The 27,056-nt window shown below is 39.3% G+C and overlaps 1 protein-coding gene across 2 annotated transcripts in view; it reads right to left on the bottom strand.

The window, feature by feature from the left end:
* The window catches only part of NTRK2 (neurotrophic receptor tyrosine kinase 2), a 1,124,811-nt gene that overhangs the window by 646,800 nt on the left and 450,955 nt on the right, over positions 1-27,056 (bottom strand). For both annotated transcript variants that reach the window (XM_044060895.1, XM_044060896.1), the window contains exon 11: positions 20,911-21,010. In XM_044060895.1, the coding sequence (XP_043916830.1) occupies positions 20,911-21,010 (100 nt within the window). The remainder of the gene's footprint in view (positions 1-20,910; positions 21,011-27,056) is intronic.

Raw genomic sequence — 27,056 nt, 5'->3', positions numbered from 1 at the left:
GTTTCTGGATAATAAGTAGAGTTGTTGGATCAGCAGATTGTTATTAAATAAGTCCTGGTATATCTTCTAGGTTGAGTTTTTCTCTGGGTATTTGAGGAGCTGCAGGTTAACAGTGCTTACAGAACGGTGGCCATCTTTGTCTCCTCGTTACAGAACACTTCTGAACTCTGACTTGTATGAGTAAGGCACAAGATGTCATTTGTATTTTTATTCATTCTGTATTCTTCTTAACTGAACATCTACAAAGTGCTCAGGCATTTAACTGTTCCTTAACTGTTTATGTAAAGAAATAAGCCAAAACCCCACAGATTTACTTAGATCCCATGATCTACGTGTCATATCTGTTCAAGTGGTGAGACTCAGAGTGGATGTTTATTAATAAAAAAGACTGACTGCAACTTGTAGCGCTATTTGCTGGAGATATCTTCCCCTGTTATAATATCACTCTTTTGTGATGTTGTTCTTTAAACTTCAGAAATTTTTTTCACTACATTTATAACCAAGTTCATAAACTCTAGTCAGTAATGTTGGTGTTTACATTAGATATTTACAATAGGGGGAATATTGTCATCTTGTAAAAATGTAATGTCCATTACATTTCTCTCATAATCTTGCTTTCTCTGTCTCAGCTGCAGGATTATGGACAAGCTGACAGAGAAGTTTGCAAATCCAAGACTATTTTCTGGTTGTAAACGCATTGCAATAAAAGCAGTTTGCAATTAAGGAAATGCAACTGCACATTCCTTTCACCTTTTCCTACATATCAATAAATGTGTAGTTGTACCTTAGTGAACAAAATAACCTTTTAAATTAATAATGCTATCTTTGTTGAAAGCTAAAACTGATTTCATCTCACTCCTCCACTAGAAGTACAAATGCAGTCAAATTGGATCATGTGAAATGTAAGCAGAGTAGTAACAAAAAACAATGAAAACTCATTTTAAAGCCCAGTAGGTTCATTATGTATTTATCGTTTTGTACTTTTGATACCTGAGAAGAGTCCATTTCCAATGGAAGCATGAGGACACTCCATGCAAACAGCAGGGAGTCTACAGTATTTATGTAACAATATATAAAACAAAATTATCAAATGGGAAAATAATCAGCTTTCCTTGAAGCGACATACTGTTTTGTTACCACTTCTAGCGAAAGACATGCTATTATACTAAACAACAGTTATACGAAGCAGTTTAAATAACCAGATGAAATTCAGAGAGAGACAACTAAATAGGTTTGATTTAGTACTGGAAAGAGCATTTGGATCAGACTGGGAGAAGGAAGCCTGGACATGAAGCATTAAAGCGTGACAGCGGTAACAACACAATGACAACAAGGGAATATGAGGAAGGAACTACAACAAATGAGGGATGTAGAGAAACAGTTACGCTTCTGTGAAGTGATATTTAACAGGATACATCTTTTTTTACTTCATTTAAAATAATCAAACTAAAGAGGCTTGTTATGCATCTGACATGTGCAAAAGCATGTATTTTGGGATAGATATCTAGCCATGTTCTATGCGATGATGTAAAAAGAGAGAAGCACCAGATCATGCTAATTAGCACTTTACAGAAGCACCATTCTTTCTGCATACATTCCAGGAAAGTTTTGTGGAGTATAACAAAGGGACTTATGATGATAAATAACAAGAAAGAGGTGGGAAAGGAGACAGAGTTCAGTGGGGTATAGCAGAGCATGTGTGAAGGTAAATAGGACAGAGATGGGAAGAAAGTGAGGCGGTGCATGCTATAAATAAGAGATGACTAGGAATAAAAACATTTTGAGGAATATGCTAAGGAGTGGGTGAAAACAAAGATAAACATGCTAGATAAGATGAGGTAGAGTTAAGTGAGGAGCATAAATAGCTACATGTTCAGAGTACAGATGGAAGGTGTTACTGCTAAGGCAGGTTTGCATATTAATTTACAAAGTACTAGGATGTTCTTAAGTGTGTTAATTATGAGAGTTGAAATCATAAGTTCCTAAAATTCTGTAAACAAGTTTACATTCTTTTCTACTTGGATTTTATCCATGGAGAAATATAACTCTGAATGTGAGAAGTTAACCTGTTCCATTGTTTGTAACAGTTCATAGGTTCATAGGTAGGTACTAGGCTATTGGCCCTAGGGCCTATATAAGCCTAGCCAAACGGTACCCTGGCTTTTGCCACCTAAGAAAATTATTTTCCTGTGCCCCTGTCAAGCAGAGCCACAGAAGTGATCCCGGGGTGAATTTCCTATCTCACATCCAATCATCAATATTTTTTTGAAGAGTGCTAATGAGGAGCTTTGTTTGATATAGATAGGTAGTTTGTTCCAGAGTATGGGAAGTCTCTGGGACAGGAATCTATCCCTCCAGCATGTTCTGTTTATTGTGGTGACAAGGTTTAGGTCCCTAGAGTGTGTAGCTCGGAGGGATTAGGATTTCTTTAAGTGGAGCATGTCCAACAGCTCTGGGTTTGACATAGCTTTGTATGTTAGGCAGAGATTGCCTCTGAGTAGGCGAAATGCAACAGAGTAAAGCTTGAGTTTTTTGAGACAGTCTCTGTAGGGCATCAGTCTGAGGTCAGTAATCTTCTTTGTGAGGTATTTCTGTGGCTTTTCCAGTTGTTGTAGATGCCTTGTGAGGTACATACCAAAAGGGGCGTTGTACTCTGTAATGGGTCTAATGAGTGATGAGTAGAGGGTAACAATGATCTTTTTTCCTGGATGAGAAACCTTTTGTGATCAGGTGCTCCATTAGAAGGATTTCCTGACTACTGTGGCGATATGATTATCAAAGGAGAGACCACTGTCCACCTGTGTCCCAAGGTCTCTTATCACACTTTCGGTGTTAAGTAGACTACTGCCTATGTGGTAGTTCATGGGTACAGAGTTTTTACCAAAAGGGATGACAATGCACTTTTTGGCATTGAGCTTAAGGTCATGGTTTTGACACCAGGCATCTGTCTCAGTGAGGCCCTTTTGTAGGATGTCCACATCGTTAGGAGTTTTGATTATGGCTCCTAGTTTGCAGTCATCTGCGGACTTTGTTAGCCAAAGACCTTCCGTGTTAGCCTATACTTCAGAGAAGTAGATACCAAACAGGAGAGGACCTAGGACTGAACCCTGTGGTACTCCACTTGTCACTGGTCTGAAGTTGGATTTAGAGTCTACTACTTTCACAGTGTGGGTTCTGTCAGTGAGCCAGTTGGCAACCCATCTTGTGACATAGGGATTTATACCTAGTTTAGTGAGTTTATCTATAATTCCAGAGTGGGGGATGGTATTGAAAGCCTTGGTGAGATCTAGATAGGCTGTGTGAACCACCTTATCCTCATCTACGGCTTTGGTGACCGTTTCAAAGAAGTCTATCAAGTTTAGGAGACATGATCTGCCTTTTACAAACCCAAACTGGGTAGGGTCCAGAGTTTGGAGATTACCAATGTCATTGTTTATAAGTTCCATGATGATATGTTCCATAGCCTTGCAGACCAGGCTCATCAGGCTAATGGGGCAGTAGTTCCCAGGGTCCATGGTGGCTCCCCCTTTGTGGAGTGGGAAAACCATTGCTGTGTGCCATTCAGTGGGCACACAGCCAGAGGTGAGGCTATAATTGAACATGGTACTTAGGTGTGGTGTAAGTTCATTCTGTAGATCATGTAGAATGCAGCCTGGGATGTTGCCAGGTCCCATGGATGCTGTGTTCTTTGCTTTGCCGAGTGTGTTTTTTACCTGTGCAGCCGTGACTACAGGAACTTTGCCCTCTCCCGGTATAGAGATGGGCCCTTTAGGGGATGAGAGAGGGGTATAGTTAGCACTGAACCTATCTGCCAGGATGTTAGCAGTATCAGTTGGTTTTGTATATTGAGTGCCATTGTGCTGTAACTCAGAGATGATCTGAGTGTTGCAATTGAGATTCTTGACATAGCTATAAAATGCTTTGTGGTTGTCTTTAGAATGAGTGGTGATTTTGTTTTCGTAACTGGTTTTGGATAATTTTATGAGGGATCTCAGCTTCTTACTGAGGGTGACCACGGAGTTCCTCCAACCATGGGATTTTACTCTTTTTTGCAAAAGTTTCTTTCTTCTGTTGTAGAGTTTGTTTATGGCAGGGGACCACCAGATTGGCTTCCTTTTTTTGGAGGATAGCATCTTGGTTCTGTTAGGGATTGCATGATCCATGCACTCATGTAAGTGCTTATAAAGTGCAATTGTATAGGATTCAGCAGTCATACCTCTATTGTCCGTCAGCATGGGTGCCGTGAAGTTTGCCACTTCTGTCTTAAGAAGCTTGATGTTGGTTTTGGAGAAATTTTTTTACGGTGGTTTCCCTAATGGGGGGTGGGATGTGGATGTCTAGTGTGATTTGCTTGTGGTCGGATCTGACCAACGAGGAATTGACTTCTGGTGTGGAACACTGGTTGCCCATGTTGGTAATGACCAGGTCTAAGATATTGCTGCCCCTGGTCGAGGTGTGGATAAGTTGATCCAAGGCGTTGGAATTTATGAATTCCAGAAAACAATGAGCACGAGAGTTGGTACATGAGTAGTTTTCCCAGTTAATGGTGGGGTAGTTGAAATCACCCATTATTAGGGTGTTAGGTTGTACCCTAATATTTTCCAGTGTATCAAGAAATAAAGAGTGGGAATCCTGGGGCATGGTGGGGGTTGTGTAGCAAGCTACAATTTGGATTGCGGTCTTGCCCAGAGTTAGTTGCACTTGGATAAACTCAGATGCATTATGCTGAGCAACTAGCCTGGAGGTGTGGATATCCTTAATGAATATCGACACACCTCCAATGGTTCAGGTTAGGTGGCCGAAAGGTGTGGTATGAATTATAGCCTGGTAATGCAGGGGTGCTCTCTGGAGCCTTGAACCAGGTCAGTGTCATTGCACAGATGTCGATGTTCTCCATTTTAAGGAGTGCCTCGAGTGAGTGCATTTTGAGGGTTAGACTTCTACCATTAAGTAGCATTACCCTCAGATTTTGCTAGCTTGTACCTGTTACAGTGGTGAATTTGACATTTGAATCTTGCCTAAAAAAGGCACTATAGGGGTGGCAAGAGCCTTAGCCAGTATCCGGATTCCCAAGGGCGACAGGTGCAGGCCATCTCTGGCAAAGCATCATGGTTTGTCGATTATGTCATCGCAGGCAGACAGATACTGGATACCCTAAGAATGACACCAGAAGCTTAGCCAATTGTTGAAGTCAATCATTTTGTCCTTGTACTGTGGTATCATTCTGGGTGATGGCAGGATGCTACTCAGGGCTAGGTTCATACCTGCCTGGGCTACAAGATCAGACAGCTCCTCCATGTCTCTTTTCATGTATTCCAGGAAGGTACGTCTCAGGTCATTCACACCAACATGAACAATGACAGAGTCATATTTGTACTTGTTGTGGAGTGACCTGAGTGCATGCATTATGCGGTGGATCCTGGCGCCTGACAGGCAGCTGACAGTAACTTTCTCATTGTTTAGCCTGGTGAGTGGAACATCAGTGTGCCTGACTATAGAGTCACCTATGACTAGAGTGCTGGGTATGTTGTTATGCCTTAAGGGCTGTGGTTGAGTGGCACACTGAGTTTGTGGGCTATGTGTCATTTGGGTTGTGTTGGGGGGTGGAGGTTGCTTGCATTTCTGCTTTGGAGGTCCCTGTTGCTTGGGTAGATTTTTTTTGAGAGCCTCCATGGATGTAGGTGTGTGTTTTGTGTTTCTATGTGTGTGTTTTGGTGGTGTAGGTTTTGAGGGACTATATGATGAGTGTGGTGTGGTGCAAGTGTTTACCTTCTCCTCTTGACTGTCTAGTCCAGTCTTGGGTGAAGAGAGCTTTGCTTCCAGTTTGGCTATATAAGTGCATCTCTCACAGGTTGTAGTGTTGGGTGGTAGGAGGAGAGGGTGGTCTGTGTACATGAGGCAATTGCTGCATTACCCCAAGGTGCCCAGATTCATCAGGCAGACAGGAGAAAACACTGGGAACTGACCCTTAGACATGCCTGGATAGGGGCTTATTTATTAAGTACTAAAAGCTGTTTTCCTCTAGACAAGTGAGGAAAGTTGAGTGCTGTAGTAATTTGTAGCTTATTTAGTGCTTACAATGAGTTCTGAACAAGTGCTGAGCTCAAAGAAACAGATTTGAGTGCTGAAACTAGAAAACTGGCTAGTTCTAAGAAACAGAATTAAGCTAGAAGGCTTCCCTTCAACACAGAAAGGCTTGGGGGCTCAGAAGCTTACAAACGATACTGGATACAGCAAATCTGTATCTGGACTAGACGACTTACAGTCAAAGATAGTATTGTAAAAATGATTATAGGACCATATAACTCACTTAGTAAGTTTTGTTATTCAGTATAATGGTCCTAGCTCTAGCTGTAAAAAAAGCAGTTTGATATTAAAAGGCTAATATGAGGGGCAAAATATTCTGTGGAGTTCTTTAGGAATCATACAAAGCCAGATTAGATGTATTATATTAGAAAGTGGGACATAACTGATTGTGTGAAAAATAAAGCACTGATCACTTCTATAGAATACTTACTCAAGTTTGCCAAAGTTGCACTTTGAAATATTCATAAAGGTATATTAGGAAAAAGGGGATAATGCACAAGGGTTGTTATGGCTTGGGATAATCTGCCATTAGGGGCACTTTTTAACAGAGAAGTCTCTTTGCATTTTGTTTGGATTGCATAAATTGCTTTTAATCATGTCAAATTCTTAACCCTAAGGCAGAGTATTTGTTGAACATGAGTTGTCCTCAAGAGATGAGATCTTTAGCAAATTTTTATTAAGTAGATGTGATTGTGATAAAAATACTGTACTTTGCAGTTCTAAGGGTTTAGTTAGCATTGTAAGTTGATGAAGACACTCTGAATCTATTATTGAGAAAGACTTGGGGCGAGATCTGAGCACAAAAATATGATTTGTTTACTTACTGCAAGAGTGCAGCCTGTGTACAGGAATTTTGTGTGGTGTTAATGACTGGAAGTAGCAGGCTGCCAAGGTACAGCTGTAAAATCTAACGCACCCTTTTACAACTTAACACATTGTTAACTCTGTGTGAGATAACTGGCAATCTAAGTAACATGGATCAGGTGACATCTGTGAAGAAGTTGTCTAATAAGAAGAATTTGTCTAATGCTGAAATGCTTTTTAGAGATTACAATAAAGGGTAACAACTGTTTGATTACCAAATTCAGATCTGAGGTACCTAGTGACAGCAATCACTGTAGGTTCAGCTCCGTGATAAGGGGAAGGCCTTGCCATTAATCCCTGAGAAGGTCATAAGATACCGATGAGTTTACAGTTGGTGATGAATTAATAGTTGAATAAAATATTAGTAGATCCACCTTTGTTTGAGTGCAGAATGATAATCTGTAATAGATTTGTGGAATGTGGTCTTGGAAATGCAGTTTCAATACTTTATTTTATTTATTTTATTTTACATTTGTTGACCGGGATAGTCCGACTGGATGCATGTCCATTTTCAGCGGAGGCCCGGGGAGAAAAGCTCCAAGGGTAAGCATATACAGTATTACATAATACCAGCATTACATATTACAAACAGACTATTTACAGAGATTACATAAGTAAGCAAGTTAAACAAGTTCCACAGGTTAGAGTTAATCTAAGCGCAAGTCAGGATTAAATTAATTTAAATTACACAGTAAACTGGTTAACAGATTTTTACACATTCTAGAGAGAGTTAGCCAGGCTTGATACATTGACATAGCCAGTTAAGTGACAAATGTTGTTTGAGTCTAGTTTTAAATTGACCTAAAGTGGAAAGTAAGGTAATATCAGCTGGAAGAGAGTTCCAGGATCTACTTACAGAGTACCCAGAATACCCATTTACTGAAACATCTTTTATAAATTTATTGTGCTTTACTCAGTATTCGGCTTAAAAATATGTGACTTATGGTTATTCTGCCTATTAGGTTACCAAATGAGTAATTAAAAATAAATGAATGAATGAATTAACTAATGAAAAAATAAACAACATAACATAATGTAACATAAAATAAAGTAAGTCATGGTTATTTTTATATAAACCCAATTATAACTTATTCAAAAGGAAGCCAGAGAGCTATTCATGGTCAGTGTTATCAAAAGTTATTTCAGTTAGGCATTTTTATTCAATCTGGTTTTGTCAAGTGTCATACTAAATAAAGGCACAGGAGGCTTATTATATTTCAGTAAAATTTTCAAAAGTCAGAAACTTTACTATTAAAGATGGGGAATGGAATAGGATTAGTTAGCGGTTAGGGTGAAATGTATTTATTTATTTATTTTACATTTTTTGACCGGGATAGTCCGACTGGATATATGTCCATTTTCAGCAGAGGCCCGGGGAGAAAAGCTCCACATACCAAAAAAGAGGCAGTACATACATCACTGAGTGATAAACTCAGGCAGACATGTTTAGAAAAAATATAGACAAATAATACAGGCAGATATCAATATACACAATGTGCAGACTTACATCTGATTGGCAAAGACGTATCAGAAAATGTGAACATAGAATACAATCAGATCTCATAATTCACAATGCTTAGACATTCAAATGCTATGAGACATAGATACTTGGCTAAACAGCAGTTTGGGTAGCAAGACATGTATTAGTGAAGTTGTTAGTCAGGTTTAGAACAAGAGCACAGCCAATGAGATGTGAGGGATTTTTTGAGTTCTCTTTTAAATAGGGGTAGTGAGGTTTCCTTGGTAACTGTAGTAGGGAGTAGATTCCAGATTTTACTGGCTGAGTTGGCAAATATAGCATCGTCTGCAGAGTTGTTGGATTTTTGGGTCAGTATCATTAGTTTATCAGCTGAGCGTAATGGCCTGGGGGCACTGTGAGGGGTGAGAATATTTTTGAGGGCAGGGGTGTTATCAGGTTGATGGAGTGTTTTATGCACTACTATAAGCTGGTTGAACTGTAGAAGGGTAGGATACTCTAGCCATCCCAGTGCTTTGAGGTTCTGGCAATGGTGAGTCCTAAAAGCCATGCCAGTAGCGAATCTGGCTATATGATTGTAACATCCTAATAATTTGCTGAGATCAGTTTTGGATAGGTTGGTGAGTACAGGGGAGGCATACATAAGGGTAGAGAGGAGGTGTGATCTTGCAATAGCTACCCAAGCTGGGGGGGAGGGGATGGTGGTGAGGAAAGGTTTGACTCTGTACAGGGAGCCAAATTTTTTGTTGACGGACTTAATAGTGTCATTTACATGTTTATCAAATTTAAGGTTGTTGTCTATTATTACACCTAGAAGCTTTGTTTGGTCATCAAGGGAGATAATGGTGTCATTGCTAGATTTGATGTTGAAGGAAGGAAGAGAAATTTTTCGGTTAGGGGAGAAAAGTAGTAGATTGGTTTTGTTAGGATTTAGTAGCAGGAGGTGATTAGCTAGCCATGTTTCTACCATGCTGAAAGTGGTCTGAGTGAGGGTTAGAAGTTGTGTAGGAGAGGAGGTGGAGCATATTAGCGTAGAGTCATCTGCATATTGGATGCAGGTGGCTCCGGGGATGGTGGTGTGCAGATCATTGATAAAGCTAGAGAAAAGAAGGGGACCTAGTATGGACCCTTGTGGGACACCTAAGGTTAGAGGAAGTTGGGATGACAGCTTGCTCTGCCATAAGACAGCCTGCCATCTACCGTTTAGGTAGGAGTGAAACCGTTGTATTGCATGTTGGTCTAAAGCAATGGTTTGTAGGGTATTGAGCAGTAGCTGATGGATGACCATATTGAAAGCTTTTGAGAGATCTAGGAAGAGTGCTGAAGATAGTTTGTTGTTGATACAATGAAGATTGATGACATTAGAGAAAGATAGAAGAGCCGTGGTGGTACTGTGGAATGGCCTAAAGCCATGCTGAGAGTAGGCGAGCTTCTCATTTTGAATAAGAAAGTGCATAATTTGTTTGTGTATGCATCTTTCCATGATTTTAGCTAGTGGTGAAAGAATGGCTATAGGTCTAAAGTGAGATAATTCTGTGGATCTTCCTCCTTTATGGTGTGGTATGACGTGATATTTTCCATATTGCTGGGATGGATCCTTCTAAGATGGATCTGTTGATCAGAATAGCAAATGGAAGTGCTATGGCATCAGCTGCTTTTTGAAGATATTCAGCTGGGAGGTGGTCGGCAGCTAGTGTAGTAGGTTTTAGCTTTTTGAGTAAGGTCCGGATCAGGTTGGTAGGTATGGTTTGAAAGGTAAAGGTGGGTTGGGTGCTGGGGGATCAGAGCTAGATGTGCCAGAGCTGGTGTTTGTGTCCAATGGAGTGAGATAGGTAGCTAGAGACTGGATAGTTTCAGTAAAGAAGGAGTTGAAGCTGTTTGCAATTTCTACAGGGGTATTATCAAGGGCAGCTGATGGGGTAGGAGTGGCGGAACAGCCTAGGTGGAGAAGATTGTTAACACAAGCCCAGAACTTTTGAGGTTTTAGCTGATATTTTTGTTGTAGGAGGTTGTAGTGATTTTTTCTGTCTAGAATGACAGATTTTTTTGGAATGATTTCTTAGCTGCCGGTATCTTACTTGGTCCATAGAAGCTTTGGTAACACACCACCTGGCCCAGGCATTGTTTCTTAGTTTAATTTTGTTTTTTGTTTCTTTAGATAGCCACAGTGCAACTGTGGCTTTTACACGGATGATACGGGTAGGAACATGGTGGTTAAGGATAGCCAGAAATCTGGTATTGAAGTACCAACTGCTTCTTGTAATGGCAGTCATTTCAATACATTCCAATTACATGCTTTGAGTTTATTTTGGAAGTTGTCAAGGTTAAAGTTCCTGATGTTTGTTATAGCTTTGTAGGTGGGCTGGTTGGGAATGTCGCTTTGAGCCTAATAATACAGGTAAGGCAGTGATCACTTAGATCATCGGGTAATGGACCTGACTTGTACTTTTGGGGGTGGCTGTTAATAAGCATCCAATCAAGGATACTATCTTTGACTCTATTTTTGCTAAATCTGGTGGGGGTGGCAATGATCTGAGTAAACCCGTGGAGGTTTAAATGGGTGGAGGGAGTTTCAGAAGAATAGGTGTTCCAATCAATGTTGAAGTCCCCCAAGACAATGTTTTTCTGGGGATAGTTAGAAGCTAGTCAATGTAAGATATTTTCTAGAGTATTATCATTCTTGCTGGGTGGAATATAAATGCAGACAATGTATCTGAATTTATTTTTGTTTATTATTAGTTTGGTGATGAGAATTTCTGCATTGCCAAACTGGGATGGCTGTTGGGTATCAATTGTTATTGTTAGGGTAGACTTGTATACTACACCTACCCCACCACTTTTCCTGGAGATCTGGGCCAGTCTAAGGATGTTGTACTGTGGGGGGGTGTTATTTCATTATCTTTGGTTATTGGTTTTAGCCAGGTTTCTGTGAGGCAGAGGATATCAGGGGAGTGAACAGCTAAGAGTCTATGTAGGCTATGGATCTTGTTGTTTAGGCTTCTGATGTTGGGAAGACAGACCAGAAATGAGACTGGAAGTCTAGCAATCTGAGTAGTACATGTTGGGTTGTTAGCTGGTGTGCTTGGGTCTATTGTTGTGGATGGGCCAAGGTTGGGGTGGATGTCTCCATCCTTAATAAGGTTAATTTTAAGTTGCTTTTGAGTCTTTAAAATTTGTTTATGATTTTTTTTGTAGCTTTTGTTTTTTAAGCTAATGTAGCGGTATTTAGTCGGGTGATGGTAATTGGGGGGTGAGGAATTAGGAGGGGGGTTATGTGGTGATTAAACTTATTAAATGCTGGGTTGATGTCTGTTTGAGAGTTTGGATATTGGATTTCAAGATGCTGTGCATATTCATAGGAGCTTAGGTGATAAGGAATGAATAGCAGGGGTACGAAGGGTAGCAGCATTAGTGTTTTAGCTGTAGTCATAGTAAATTACTAGGGTAGGGCCTGTATGGAGTGTATGTGGTGGATAAAAGATTAGAGAGAATAGAATAGTTATGTGTGGATTAATATGGATAGTGGGGTGGATAGAGGGTGTATTATTGTGCTAGGCATTTGCTGGGTTCTAGGAGCACGAGTAGTTGGTTAGCTAATTAAGGGGGTGTGCCAGTGGTACTATAAACGTAGCACTACTGGGGGTGGGTGGGATATGGTGGCAGGGTGGGGTGCAGAACGAGTGAAGTGAGCGCAGCTGGGCTAAACCAGTAAAGCAAATGCCTAGAGGGAGCATGTGCAGGTATGAGTTACAAGCATGCTTTTTTTGTTTCTTTTTATATGCCCAATACTCTGTTCCTAAGCCCTACTGTTAAATGAGTTACAAGCACACTTTTTTGTTTTTTTTTATATGCCCAATACTCTGTTCCTAGGCCCTACTGTTAAAAACTACACAGTTCCCTGCCTGCTTCTCAATTTACAATGCAGAGAGCCCGTTTTCCAATTCCCTTTTGTAGCACACTTGTTTCACTTAGTTTATTGAGAAATGCACTGTTTGGAGGTGCAGAGCACACTACGCTCGTCTGATTGAATAGTAGAAAGCATGCTGTTTTTACCTTAATTGGGGAAGAAAGAAGGCTACAGGAAAGTCTAACCCTTTCAACCTAATGCTTATCAGCATAAACAGATTACAAGCGGAAGTTATGGGGACATTCACCAGATATAAAAAGAGAGAAGCAGTTCAGTTTGGATTTAGGATTAAACATAAGGGTTATAAGGTACAGGAGTGTGGAGCCCTGTATGTGGGTATATAGAGCCATTTGTGGGAATATGTTGCAGTATTTGTAGTTATTTTCTTGCTTGGGTTTTGTTCATTTCCATGAATGTGACTTTCATATGACTGGGCTTCTGCATCCTTGCTTTTCATCAGTGAAGTCTTAATGAATCTTCTTGATATGAGGTAGCATAATGGATCTTGCACAATGGAAGTAGGTCTTTTCTCAAACTCATGTGGTCATTTTACTGGTTTCCAATGAATGAAATCATGACAAACAGGATTATTCATATAGTGAGATGTTGCATACTTCATTAGTCTTCAAACACATTTTTGGCTATGCAGAAATGTTACCCGACTTTGCTGGCATACTTGAGAACACTGGTAAGAAAAGTAAATTCCTAATCATTGTTTGACTCTTGTTTTCTTAGGACATGTACAGTTTTTCACAAATTTTCAACTGCTCTTGACTCACCTTACTCTTCCCAAAGCCCTCCAAAAAGTAGAAATACAGAAAACATCCACAGGATTATATTCAAGTTGGTATTACTGTTTACTTCCAAAATATCACTTCATTTCAATACATTCCAATTACATGCTTTGAGTTTATTTTGGAAGTTGTCAAGGTTAAAGTTCCTGATGTTTGTTATAGCTTTGTAGGTGGGCTGGTTGGGAATGTCGCTTTGAGCCTAATAATACAGGTAAGGCAGTGATCACTTAGATCATCGGGTAATGGACCTGACTTGTACTTTTGGGGGTGGCTGTTAATAAGCATCCAATCAAGGATACTATCTTTGACTCTATTTTTGCTAAATCTGGTGGGGGTGGCAATGATCTGAGTAAACCCGTGGAGGTTTAAATGGGTGGAGGGAGTTTCAGAAGAATAGGTGTTCCAATCAATGTTGAAGTCCCCCAAGACAATGTTTTTCTGGGGATAGTTAGAAGCTAGTCAATGTAAGATATTTTCTAGAGTATTATCATTCTTGCTGGGTGGAATATAAATGCAGACAATGTATCTGAATTTATTTTGTTTATTATTAGTTTGGTGATGAGAATTTCTGCATTGCCAAACTGGGATGGCTGTTGGGTATCAATTGTTATTGTTAGGGTAGACTTGTATACTACACCTACCCCACCACTTTTCCTGGAGATCTGGGCCAGTCTAAGGATGTTGTACTGTGGGAGGGTGTTATTTCATTATCTTTGGTTATTGGTTTTAGCCAGGTTTCTGTGAGGCAGAGGATATCAGGGGAGTGAACAGCTAAGAGTCTATGTAGGCTATGGATCTTGTTGTTTAGGCTTCTGATGTTGGGAAGACAGACCAGAAATGAGACTGGAAGTCTAGCAATCTGGGTAGTACATGTTGGGTTGTTAGCTGGTGTGCTTGGGTCTATTGTTGTGGATGGGCCAAGGTTGGGGTGGATGTCTCCATCCTTAATAAGGTTAATTTTTAAGTTGCTTTTGAGTCTTTAAAATTTGTTTATGATTTTTTTTGTAGCTTTTGTTTTTTAAGCTAATGTAGCGGTATTTAGTCGGGTGATGGTAATTGGGGGGTGAGGAATTAGGAGGGGGGTTATGTGGTGATTAAACTTATTAAATGCTGGGTTGATGTCTGTTTGAGAGTTTGGATATTGGATTTCAAGATGCTGTGCATATTCATAGGAGCTTAGGTGATAAGGAATGAATAGCAGGGGTACGAAGGGTAGCAGCATTAGTGTTTTAGCTGTAGTCATAGTAAATTACTAGGGTAGGGCCTGTATGGAGTGTATGTGGTGGATAAAAGATTAGAGAGAATAGAATAGTTATGTGTGGATTAATATGGATAGTGGGGTGGATAGAGGGTGTATTATTGTGCTAGGCATTTGCTGGGTTCTAGGAGCACGAGTAGTTGGTTAGCTAATTAAGGGGGTGTGCCAGTGGTACTATAAACGTAGCACTACTGGGGGTGGGTGAGATATGGTGGCAGGGTGGGGTGCAGAGCAGTGAAGTGAGCGCAGCTGGGCTAAACCAGTAAAGCAAATGCCTAGAGGGAGCATGTGCAGGTATGAGTTACAAGCATGCTTTTTTTGTTTCTTTTTATATGCCCAATACTCTGTTCCTAAGCCCTACTGTTAAATGAGTTACAAGCACACTTTTTTGTTTTGTTTATATGCCCAATACTCTGTTCCTAGGCCCTACTGTTAAAAACTACACAGTTCCCTGCCTGCTTCTCAATTTACAATGCAGAGAGCCCGTTTTCCAATTCCCTTTTGTAGCACACTTGTTTCACTTAGTTTATTGAGAAATGCACTGTTTGGAGGTGCAGAGCACACTACGCTCGTCTGATTGAATAGTAGAAAGCATGCTGTTTTTACCTTAATTGGGGAAGAAAGAAGGCTACAGGAAAGTCTAACCCTTTCAACCTAATGCTTATCAGCATAAACAGATTACAAGCGGAAGTTATGGGGACATTCACCAGATATAAAAAGAGAGAAGCAGTTCAGTTTGGATTTAGGATTAAACATAAGGGTTATAAGGTACAGGAGTGTGGAGCCCTGTATGTGGGTATATAGAGCCATTTGTGGGAATATGTTGCAGTATTTGTAGTTATTTTCTTGCTTGGGTTTTGTTCATTTCCATGAATGTGACTTTCATATGACTGGGCTTCTGCATCCTTGCTTTTCATCAGTGAAGTCTTAATGAATCTTCTTGATATGAGGTAGCATAATGGATCTTGCACAATGGAAGTAGGTCTTTTCTCAAACTCATGTGGTCATTTTACTGGTTTCCAATGAATGAAATCATGACAAACAGGATTATTCATATAGTGAGATGTTGCATACTTCATTAGTCTTCAAACACATTTTTGGCTATGCAGAAATGTTACCCGACTTTGCTGGCATACTTGAGAACACTGGTAAGAAAAGTAAATTCCTAATCATTGTTTGACTCTTGTTTTCTTAGGACATGTACAGTTTTTCACAAATTTTCAACTGCTCTTGACTCACCTTACTCTTCCCAAAGCCCTCCAAAAAGTAGAAATACAGAAAACATCCACAGGATTATATTCAAGTTGGTATTACTGTTTACTTCCAAAATATCACTTCTTGTTTCATATTTAATATCTCCATTACATGCTACCAAATGCATTTACTTTATTATTTCATTTAATTTGTATCTGTTTACTGGAGTGGTGCACTGATCAGAACCAACCAATTGCAGGTACAACCCAGGTGAAAAACATTCACAAGTGGATACATAAAGAATTCTAATGAGGTGATATATACCAAGAGAATGTAAAAAATACACAAGTTGTAAAGAAAACAGTGCATGGAACAATCATTTTAATTAGGTAGAATGAGAGTGAGAAAAAGAGAGGAGTATTTACAGATTTTACAAGCTTCCCTCCTTTAACATGACTATTAGGGTTCATCATTTATTAGTATAATATACATAACATTCTCACTGTTATTACCTTCCTGTTTTTAATTTCATTGAAACAATTGTAGTGGTATTTTCACTTTAGTGCCTAACCTCCCTAGGATATATAATCTTTCTAACACATACTAGGAACATAAAGTAAATATGTTCCCTCCCTTCTCTCTCTCTCTCTATATATATATATATATATATGTATGTATGTATAGATATATATCACAATACACATATATCCATCCATACATTTACAATCCCTTTTTGTAATTTTTCCACATGGGGTCAGGTTGTTACTTCAATGGTGAAAATCAGCATTGTAAATAATGTATATGTTCCCCTGAGAGAATGACTCCCTTCTGGAGTTATTCCACCATAATAATTATTTTAAAGAATAAATAAATAATTAGATAAAAACTCACACTTACTCACACACTCACACACACACACACACACACACACACACACACACACACACATACTCTCACACACACATACAGCTATAGGTATTAATATTTATGTATACGGATTTGCACAATAATGTCTACTTTGCATTGAAACACTTTTTTGTTTTCTTAGGCATTCCTATCAAATTCCATGTGGTTTGCAGCAGTAATCTTACTTGATTCAGACTTTGTCCATATTCGAAAGATGCAGATAAACTTCTTCTTTTCCATGTAATAAGAATTATGTATTCATGTGACTTCCATGACTCTCCAATGATCTTTCATGTTTGTAACATATATGTGACTTCCATGACTCTCTAGTGATCTTTCATGTTTGTAACATATATGTGACTTTCATGACTCTCTAATGATCTTTCATGTCTGTAACATATATGTGACTTCCATGACTCTCTAATGATCTTTCATGTTTGTAACATATATGTGACTTCCATGACTCTCTAATGATCTTTCATGTTTGTAACATATATTTACTTTCACTCCTGCATGAAAATCAATGGCTGCATATGTTGGGGATAATAGTTGTACACTGATTATTATTTGACAAAAATGATGTCACTATGCTACATATTTATCATCAGGCAGGGAACTAATCATTATTATGATTCTAATATTAATAATTATCATGGTGCTGATTCTTTTAATGACTTCAAAATCTTCTCAATATACTAACACACAAATTACATGGCATGCTTTCTGAAGCATGTGTTAGAATTGGAGAATTTCGTTGAGCACGGCTTCTGAGATTTTATTAGTGAATGTGATAGGTTATACTCTGACACACGAGATGTAGTACCATGCTGAAGCCCATGCAGTCACTCCTTGCAATCAAGTTCTTGAAGCTTTTGCTGAATAAAATGCATGTACTTAAGTTTGATTTCATTAATATTTGTCGTTGGCAAGGACAAAAGACATGAGTTACTGAATTATATTAACTGAGAACTGGGGTCAGCCACGTTTCTTAAACATTATACTCATTTTTATGGAAAATTTGGCTGCTCGTTAACAATGTCTTAATTAAGCTATAACTAATACAGATGAATAGATACACCAAATATTCAGAAATTTTAGTGAACGTGAAATTTTGCAGCACTCATAGCAAGCTCCAGCAAACAAAATTTCTTAACTCCCTTCTTACTATCAAAGTCAAAATGCTTCCCAGCAAATTCACTATTTTATTAGTCCAATTTATGGTAGTAATTTCACCAGAATTCTTTGCATGGAATGTAATGACTTGATAAAAAATTATTTGGTGAGGCCAGTTTTGTAAGTGATAAAATAAACATGCTTTGACAATATATAAAAAGAATGGAACTTAGCCACAAAGTGTATTTGCTGATAAGCAAAGACAGAAATAAACTAATGCAGTTTGAATCACAGAGTGCTCAGCTTAGGTGGGCTATAAATCAATGCAAGCTGATTAAACCAGAATATACAAAAATCAGTGGTTAAATGCATGGTCAATAAAAACTTGAAATCAGACTAATCCACATACTCGGTTGCTTTATTCACCATACAGTGACATTTTCTGGTGCACAACAGCAGTTTTGCTGTCCCTTGATGCTACAGTGAATTCCAGAAATGACTTTGCAGTTGTAAACATATTTTAGAGGGATACAACATACTGAGCTATACTCAGAGTTCCCTGTACATCTGAGCGTGATATCACAGTAGTGTTGGGTTACTGTGGAAAAGCATACTGAAATTGAACAGCTGTACTGAAGTATCTTGCAGAGAAGCAGACCTGTCTTTTTTGTAGTTTACTGATGGCTCTCTTTGGAGCCTTCTTTTAGAATCTCAGTTTACTATAAAGGGCAACCCATGCAGCATGACCGAGAATCTCCCCCAAACTAGGTAGTCTATTATAATTCTACTTTATTAGAAGGAAATGATGACATTTATTTACTGCTACAAATAGTATGATGTTAAATACAAACTAGCAATGTGTGTAAATAATGAGGGATATGTTTATGGTATATTATGGCAAATAACCATCAAAGGCAATACCCGGCCTAGTTATAACATCATCTAAACATTATGATGTCATGTAAGTATCATTCATATATATTATTAAAAATGATCAACCATATTTTGCCTGTGACCACAAGAGTAGTCAGGAATTTATTATTAGTTTATCCAAATTTCATGTTAAAAATATATGCGTTTTTCAAATGATGTCCTCCATGCACTGAAAAAAATTGTGTATCGCTTTCTGCTGTGTCTTCTACAAACTCATAAAAGACGTTCTTGAGTTGTAAACAAACATTGTGACTCTCAGAGATGCTGAAAAAGAAATTTATCAACAAACTTTAGCCTGTAGGCCAGGTTACACCCATGTCTGTAAGGCAAACATCATGTAAGATACGTAGGAATGACTGCTTATTGTGACAAGATGAAAGTAGCTGTATTGAGATGCATGTTGATCATCCCTAATGGTGTGCTAGTTAATCAGTTTTTTCTTTTTTTTAATTATTATGTTTGGTTACAGCCCATGTGCTGCATGCCTAGAATCTCAAACAGCAGGTTAGTATAATCAGAAATGTGTGTGTGTGTGTGTGTGTGTGTGTGTGTGTGTGTGTGTGTGTGTGTGTGTGTGTGTGTGTGTGTGTGTGTGTGTGTGGGTTATATATATATACATATATATATATATGTATATATATAGACACACACACAGTATATATATATATATATATATATATATATATATATATATATATATATATATATATAGATATATAGATAGATATAAATATATAGATATATAAACCCATTATTTGATGAAAAGTTCTTGCTAGGAAGCACATGCTTCTCAAATTTCAGTTTTATTTTTGAATGAAATCCACGCTATTCATAATGAAGTCTTTCAGAACTGATCCTGAACATAATATGGAACATGCAATACACACATTCCAAATGTAAAGCCCTCATGCATTTTCTTTAGTCTGAATATATTAAGAAACGTTTTGTTTTATGAATTTATTGCATGTCTAAATTGTTAGATTGTGATTTTTTTTAACATTCTTTAAAAAACACAAAATGGTGTACCAGAATAGGAAATACATGACGCAAATATGGACACCTTTAGAGATTAAGGAAGAAATATTATATGTAATGTAATATGTAGTTATGAATATGCTGAAACACCCAACACCTACATGTTGCTACAGTGTAATGAATAACATGCTCCTATCCTCTGCTATACATCTTCGTTTAATGCATAATTCATAACACAGCTACTTTTTGTTAACCTATTTGATGACCTGCAAACAGCTACAACTCATTTGAGACTTTAGAACTTTCTATATGCATAATGGCAGTGATAACACTATGTGCATTTTCCCCTCTTATCAGTGTGTGTAACTCTGTAAAGGGGCACATGGGTGATGATCCCCACATGGAAGTGCAGGGGGTCTTACTGCTACTGCTGCAAAGAAAGCTATTCCTTAAATGCTTTGTAGGTTGCGGCTTCAACTATTTACTTTTATAATCGTTAAACCTTGGGGTGACATAGTAAGACCTAATTAAAGTTTACATAGCTTCAAAGAATAATATTCTTATAAACTGAGCAGCACTATTTTATTTATTTATTGTTTGCAAGAAAAGGGTATGCCATACATCTATTGATGCATTTGATCATAATCAACTACCACTAAGCCTCACCTGCACACTATATAATTAAAACATTCTATTTGGGTTTATGTCATTTAATTGAACGTTTATTTCATTAAAACTCAAATGGTTGAGCTCATTTGATTGAAAATAATTTAACTGAAAACTCATTTGATAGAAAACTTTCTTCACAAAACATACACCATAAATAATATTTTTGCAGAGAGGGCAAGCTCATGTGCACCCCTATGTAAGAGCTTTGCCCCCATACCCCATTACTTATATATATATATATATATATATATATATATATATATATATCTATCTATATATATATATATATATATATATATATATATATATATATATATATATATATATATATATATAATAACTCCATGGTAACACAACCTCAGAGAAAAGAAAAAAAACTTCACAAACCAAAACACAATCATCTACAAATCAGGGGGGACAACATGATGCTGACCATTGCAATCTACACATACCATGCTTTCTTAGACTCGCTTCTCTAATAACTCCTCTGATAAGAAATGACACCCTCAGATACTTTCTATAGACTTCTACACTTTTCTATTAAATGAGTTTTCAGTCAAATGAGTTTTCAATCAGACATCTGAGTTTTAATGAAATGAACTTTCAATTAAATAACACTAACCCATTTCATTTACACCTACGTGAAAGCATTGATGTTATACCAGTCCCCATGGACATTAAATAAATAAATAAATAAATAACCTTTGAGACAATAATGACCAACTGATCTTACCTTTGATTCCAAATTTTGAATGTTTTCCAAATTTGAGAATGATTAGCATTATCACGAGCCCAGTGCAAACTATTGCTGCAATGCCCACAACAACGTAGACCTGAAGAAAAAAGCACATGAAAGCTATCTCTGTGAAGATTATCACTTTATCTCTACAGCTGATAAGTTTTATATTTCAGATGATTTAAACAAACATGCCTTGTCCATAAGGGAGTCTATAAGCAAAATGAATACATCATTAGTTCAGACATATAAAATAAAAAAATAAATCATGAATAAGGCACTGATAAGTGAATACATATTGTTGTAAACATCAGCTTTCATGAGATGCCAGTGTACAAGATAAAGACTCTGAGAGATGTAAGATACACGCTTTTCATCAAAAGAGAAGAAAAAAAGCTTTTATTTAAATTTTGATTAACTATTTATGCTGCACTTACAGTGGCTCCTGTGGTGATACTGTTTTGTACTTCTCTGCTTTTTGTCCATGCTTTAGCCAAAAGGTTGTTTGCATTTTCTTAGCTTGTTCTGGGACCTTACTTTTGCAACTTCATTTGCAGTTGTGTGAACACTGTGTATCACTACAAGGCTGTCGCATTGTTTATACATTTACTGCACTTCTACTTCCATAATGAGAACTGAGTGCAAAAGGTAGCTTTTTGTAATTTGAACCCAGTTTGCAGGCTCAATAAATCTTGTAGCTTCTTTCACACTTGTGGCAGGGGTGTGATCTATTGCCAGGTTTGAGCCTTAGTCATTTACTATAGAAATACTGGTAAATATCTGCATAGTCTGTGGTGGGATTGTAGTAGTGACAGTATTATGGTTTTTATTCTAGGATTTGTGCTTCAGTGCTTTTTATAGCTGTATATATCTGCTTTAAGTTAAATACCAGCAATCTGGTAGTGGGATTGCAGTTGTGGCAGTATTGTGAATTCTGCTGCAGGATCTGTGCTTCATTACTTTTTATAGCTCTATATAGCTGTTTACTGCTTCATTCCAGAGCCTTTTTTGTTAACCTTGTTACTGTTTCCCTCATTTTTCGAGTCTGCCCCACCCTCACTGAGGCATTAAGCTAAACGTTTCTGAAATTCTAACCATAGGACTAGAACTCCAGTTTGAGATTTTGTACAATAAACAGCACATTACCTTGCTAGTGTTTTTCCTTTGTTCTTTAAGTCTCTCCCTCCCCCTCCCACTGAGGCATTACTGTAGAAGTTTCTGAAATTCTAACCATAGGACTAGAACTCCAGTTTGAGATTTCCCCCAACCATCCCACCCTTCTCTTGTTGTGGTTTTAAAAAGCTGTGTCTCTGGCTTCTGCCCCTATGGTAATCTAACTTCCAAAGCCCCTCCCTCTCCTCTTTCATTGCTATTGTCTGTTGTATAACCTATTTAAATACTTTCCCACCCATTATTTTCATATATCTGTAATACTAAATGCCCAACCTGCAAACATGCATTGCACTTGAGTAAACCTCCCTTACTACAAATTTTCTCCTGCCTGTTTTCCCAGAGATCCCATCTGCTTGGCACCTTTGCCACACTCTGGAGGGGTCCTGAGTTAATCCTGCTCTATACTTGGCAGATAAGAGATTTAATTTATTGTTTTGCACTTCAGTTAACTGTTTAGAGTGCTGCTGTTTTATCTTTGCTTTATTTATTGATTTTGCCTTTAAATCATTTTAAAGGCCCATAATATTTGAAATTGCCTTGTATAAGTTGTTTTATTATAGCATTACACTTGCACGCAATATTTCTTGGTGTTATTACATCAAAAAGTTAACAATCCCCTGTACAGACACAAATGCTCAGAAAATACATGTTATCTAAAAAACCTCCCTTAGAACTGAAATCTGTAACTTAGTGTAGTTACAATAATGTCATTGCATGAAGACATACTTAGAACAGCTAAAATCTTAGCACAATCTAACCTAGTCTAGTAACAAACCCCAGTGACCACGCAAGGACCTCTGTGTAACCCAGTCAGTAACATAGGTTCATAGGTTCATAGGTTCATACTAGGCTATCTGCCCTAGGGCATTTATAAGCCTAGCCAGAATGTGTTTGGCTTTCGCCACCCATTTTAAATTTATTTTGCTATGCCCTTTTTCGAGGTTAGTATACTGTGCCTCTGTCTAACAGTGACACAGAAGTGATACCCGGAGTAAACCTACGATCTCCCATCCACTCATCAAGATTCCTCTTGAAGAGAGTCAATGAGGGACTCTGCCTAACCTGGACTGGGATTTTATTCCAGAGTGAAGGGAGCCTCTGGGTTATGAATCTGTCCCTCCAGCATGTCCTATTTATTTCAGTGCTGAGATTCAAGTCTCTTGAGTGCGTAGCTCGATGGGATTTGGATTTTCTGAGGTGCAGCATGTCCATTAATTCCGGGTTGGACATGGCTTTATAAGTCAGGCACAGATCGCCTCTGAACAGGTGGTATGCCACTGAGTAGAGCTGGAGTTTCTTTAACCGGGCAGCATATGGCATCTGTTTGAGCCCTTTGATCCTCTTGGTGAGGTACTTTTGGGGTCTTTCCAGTTGCTGCAGGTGTCTGGTAAGGTACATCCCAAAAGGGGCATTGTACTCAATTATGGGCCTGATGAGGGATGAGTAAAGAGGCACGATGACCTCCCCTGATCTAGATGTGAATCCCTTCATGATTAGGTGGGCTATATAAAATGTTTTCTAACCACTTTGGCCACGTGGTTGTCAAATGAGAGATTGCTATCAACTTGGGTCCCCAGGTCCCTAATTACTTCTTCTGTACTTAATGGATTACCACCTATGTGGTAATTTGTGGCACTTTGTTTTTGCCAAAGGGGATGACTATACACTTTTGGCATTTAGCTTGAGGCCATGGCTCTGGCACCAGTTGTCTGTTTCTATGAGGCCCTTTTGGAGGATGCTTGTGTCGGCTGGAGAGTCGATTATGGCGCCCAGTTTGCAGTCATCTGCGAACTTGGTCAGCCACAGTCCTTCCGTGTTGGCCTGTACCTCCGAGAAATATATACCGTACAAGAGAGGTCCCAGGACTGAGCCTTGTGGGACACCACTTGTAACTGGTTTGGAGTCTGACATGGCTCCAGGAATTCTAACCATGTGGGTTCTGTCCTTGAGCCAGTTTGCAATCCATCTAGTGACATAGGGGTTTATATTTAAGCTGGTGAGCTTATCTATAATGCCCGAGTGGGGTATTGTATCGAAGGCTTTTGCGAGGTTCAGGTAGGCTGTGTGGACCACCTTCCCCTCGTCAATGGCCTTGGTGACTGTTTCAAAGAAATCAACCAGGTTTAAGAGGCAGGATCTGCCCTTAACAAAGCCAAACTGGGTAGGATCCAGTGTTTGTAGGTCCCCAATATCTTTATTTATGAGGTCCATGATGATCCTTTCCATAGCTTTGCAGACCAAGCTAGTCAGGCTTATGGGGCGATAGTTTCCAGGATCCGTTGAGGCACCACCTTTATGGAGAAGGACCACTGTTGCTGTACGCCACTCTTTGGGCACATATCCTGTAGTAAGGCTGAGATTGAACAGTAGTTTTATGTTTGGGTTTAGCTCTTCTTGGAGTTCATGTAGGACGCAGCCCAGGACACCATCTGGTCCCATTGATGCTGTGTTTTTTGCTTTGGAGAGGGCAGCTCTTACCTGAGCATCTAAGATGTCTGGGGGGCAGCACTCTGCTGGGACAGATATTTGCCCTTTTGGTGGGGGGGGAGTTTGCGCTGAACCTGTCAGCTAGGATGTTGGCAATGTCTGTGGGTTTGGTGTATTTTTTGTCATTTTAGACTAATTCTGAGCATATCTGGGAATTACCACCTAGGTTCCTAACATAACTAAAGAAAGCCTTGTGATTATCCTTAGTGTCCTGTGCAATTTTTCTCTCGAAGCTGGCCTTAGACAATTTTATGTGTGCCCGTAGTTTTTTGCTAATACTGATCAGTGATGCCTTCCCTTTTTGGGATTTTGCTCTATCATTTAGTAGCTTCCTCCTTCTATTGTACAGTTTTTTTATGGCTGGGGTCCACCAGACAGGACGTCTGCCTTTGGAGGATTGGGTCTTGGTTTTATTTGGGATCGCATGATCCATGCATTCCTGAAGGTGTTCATAGAATGCGTTTATAAAGGATTCTGCAGTCTGGGCCGTATTTTCCACAGGCCCGGGGGGCTTTGAAGGATTCCACCTCAGATTTGAGGAATGTGAAATTTGCTTTAGAGAAGTTTTTCACTGTGGTTTTCTGGGCAGGGGGTGGGGTCGGGATGTGAATATCCAATGAGATTAGTTTATGGTCTGATCTTACCAGTGAGGGATACACTTCTGGTCTGGAGCATAGAGTCCCCATGTTGGTGATGATCAGGTCCAGTACGTTTTCCCCTCTTGTGGGAGTGGTAACAAGTTGTTCCATAGCATTTGAGTTTATAAATTCTAGGAACCTTTGGGCTAGGGTGTTGGAGCTAGAGTAATGCTCCCAGTCTATGTTTGGGTAGTTGAAGTCGCCCAATATAATGGTGTTTGGAGAGACCTTCATATTTTCCAGTGTTCTCAGGAAGGCCGAGTGGGGTTCCTGGATTTGGGAGGGTGGTCTGTAGCAGGCTATAAACTGGAAGGCAGTTTTACCCACTGTTAGTTGCACATGGATAGTCTCTGATGCTTCGTGCTTTGCCACCAACCTGGAGGTGTGGGTATCTTTGATGAATAGCGATACTCCCCCTCCTTTTGTGGTCCGGTCCAAGTTTTGGGGCCGAAAAGCATGGTATGAGGTATAACCTGGTAGTGCTGGGGTGCGCTCGGGAGCCCTGAACCAGGTTTCTGTTACTGCACAGATATCGATGTTCTCCATGCTAAGGAGAGTTTCGAGTGCGTGCATCTTGAGGTTTAGACTTCTGGCGTTGAGTAGCATTACTCTAAAAAAGGCACTATGGGGGTAGCAAGAGCCTTTGCCAATATCCAAAAGCCCAGGGGTGACAGGTGCAAGCCATCCCTAGCGAAGCATCGTGGCTTGTCGAGCATATCATCCCAAGCTGACAGGCATTGGATCGTAACCTAATGCTACCCACTCAAATACAAATTTGGACAACATGAATATGCAATTCTCAAATGTCTCTGTATCCAGCTTGTTAGATATGGGCATCCTCACACAATGTAGCTATTGTCTCATATTCATAGACAGCCATTTAATCTTTAAAGAAACAAGCACAGTATGTGAGAGATGCACATACACAGTTTCACTAGAGGGAAAAATCTCTCATATAAATAAGGTTGTCAGGACCGCACACACATGCGCACAGACATGCACACACACACGCACACACACACACACACACACACGCGCGCACACACACACACAGACACACAGACACACACACGCACACACACACACACACACACACACACACACACACACACACACACACACGCACACACACAGACACACAGACACACAGACACACACACACACACACACACACACACACACACACACACACACACACACACACACACACACACACACACTACATCCACCACACACATAGACCAACTTATACTGAGGCACTAAAAAGCCATCCTCCCAAACCTCAAAGCCCCCCAAGCCTATAAACAGCAACACCTATCCACATCAATCTCTAAAGCACTCACCAAAGGCAACACCAAACACCACACACATGCCTACATCCAGTGGAACTCAGGGAGAAAACCCATAAAGTAAGTAATCACATCACCCAGGACTTTTGTCATAGGGGAATCTATTGTATGGCACACAGATGGTCCACTCACCAGACTGAGCAAGGAGAAGATAACAGTTAGTGGCTTATCTAGGGCTATGTTCTGCCAAGTTACACATGCACTCAAGTCACTACACCACAGGAATCACTATGATTCTATCATAGTCCACGTGGGCATTAATGACCTGAGACATACTTCCCTGGATTATATGAAAAGAGACGTTGAGCTCTCAGAATATGTGTTTCAGGATGGAGGAGTCTCAATCTATATAAGCAACAGGCATAACTCTACATTGATTGATCAGGATAATACCCTGGAATTTAGCCAAGTGCAAATTACCATAGACAAAGTCCGTATCATATCCTAGCAAGCTATAGGTCACCCTATATGTCCGTAGAATCCCACAGCTCATACC

The sequence above is a fragment of the Protopterus annectens genome, chromosome 2.part0 (genome assembly GCF_019279795.1).
Source record: "Protopterus annectens isolate FY-2018-M chromosome 2.part0, PAN1.0, whole genome shotgun sequence".
NCBI classification, from domain to species: Eukaryota; Metazoa; Chordata; order Ceratodontiformes; family Protopteridae; genus Protopterus; species Protopterus annectens.
Note: the sequence above shows the minus strand (reverse complement) of the source record. Positions and strands in the feature narration are given on the sequence as shown.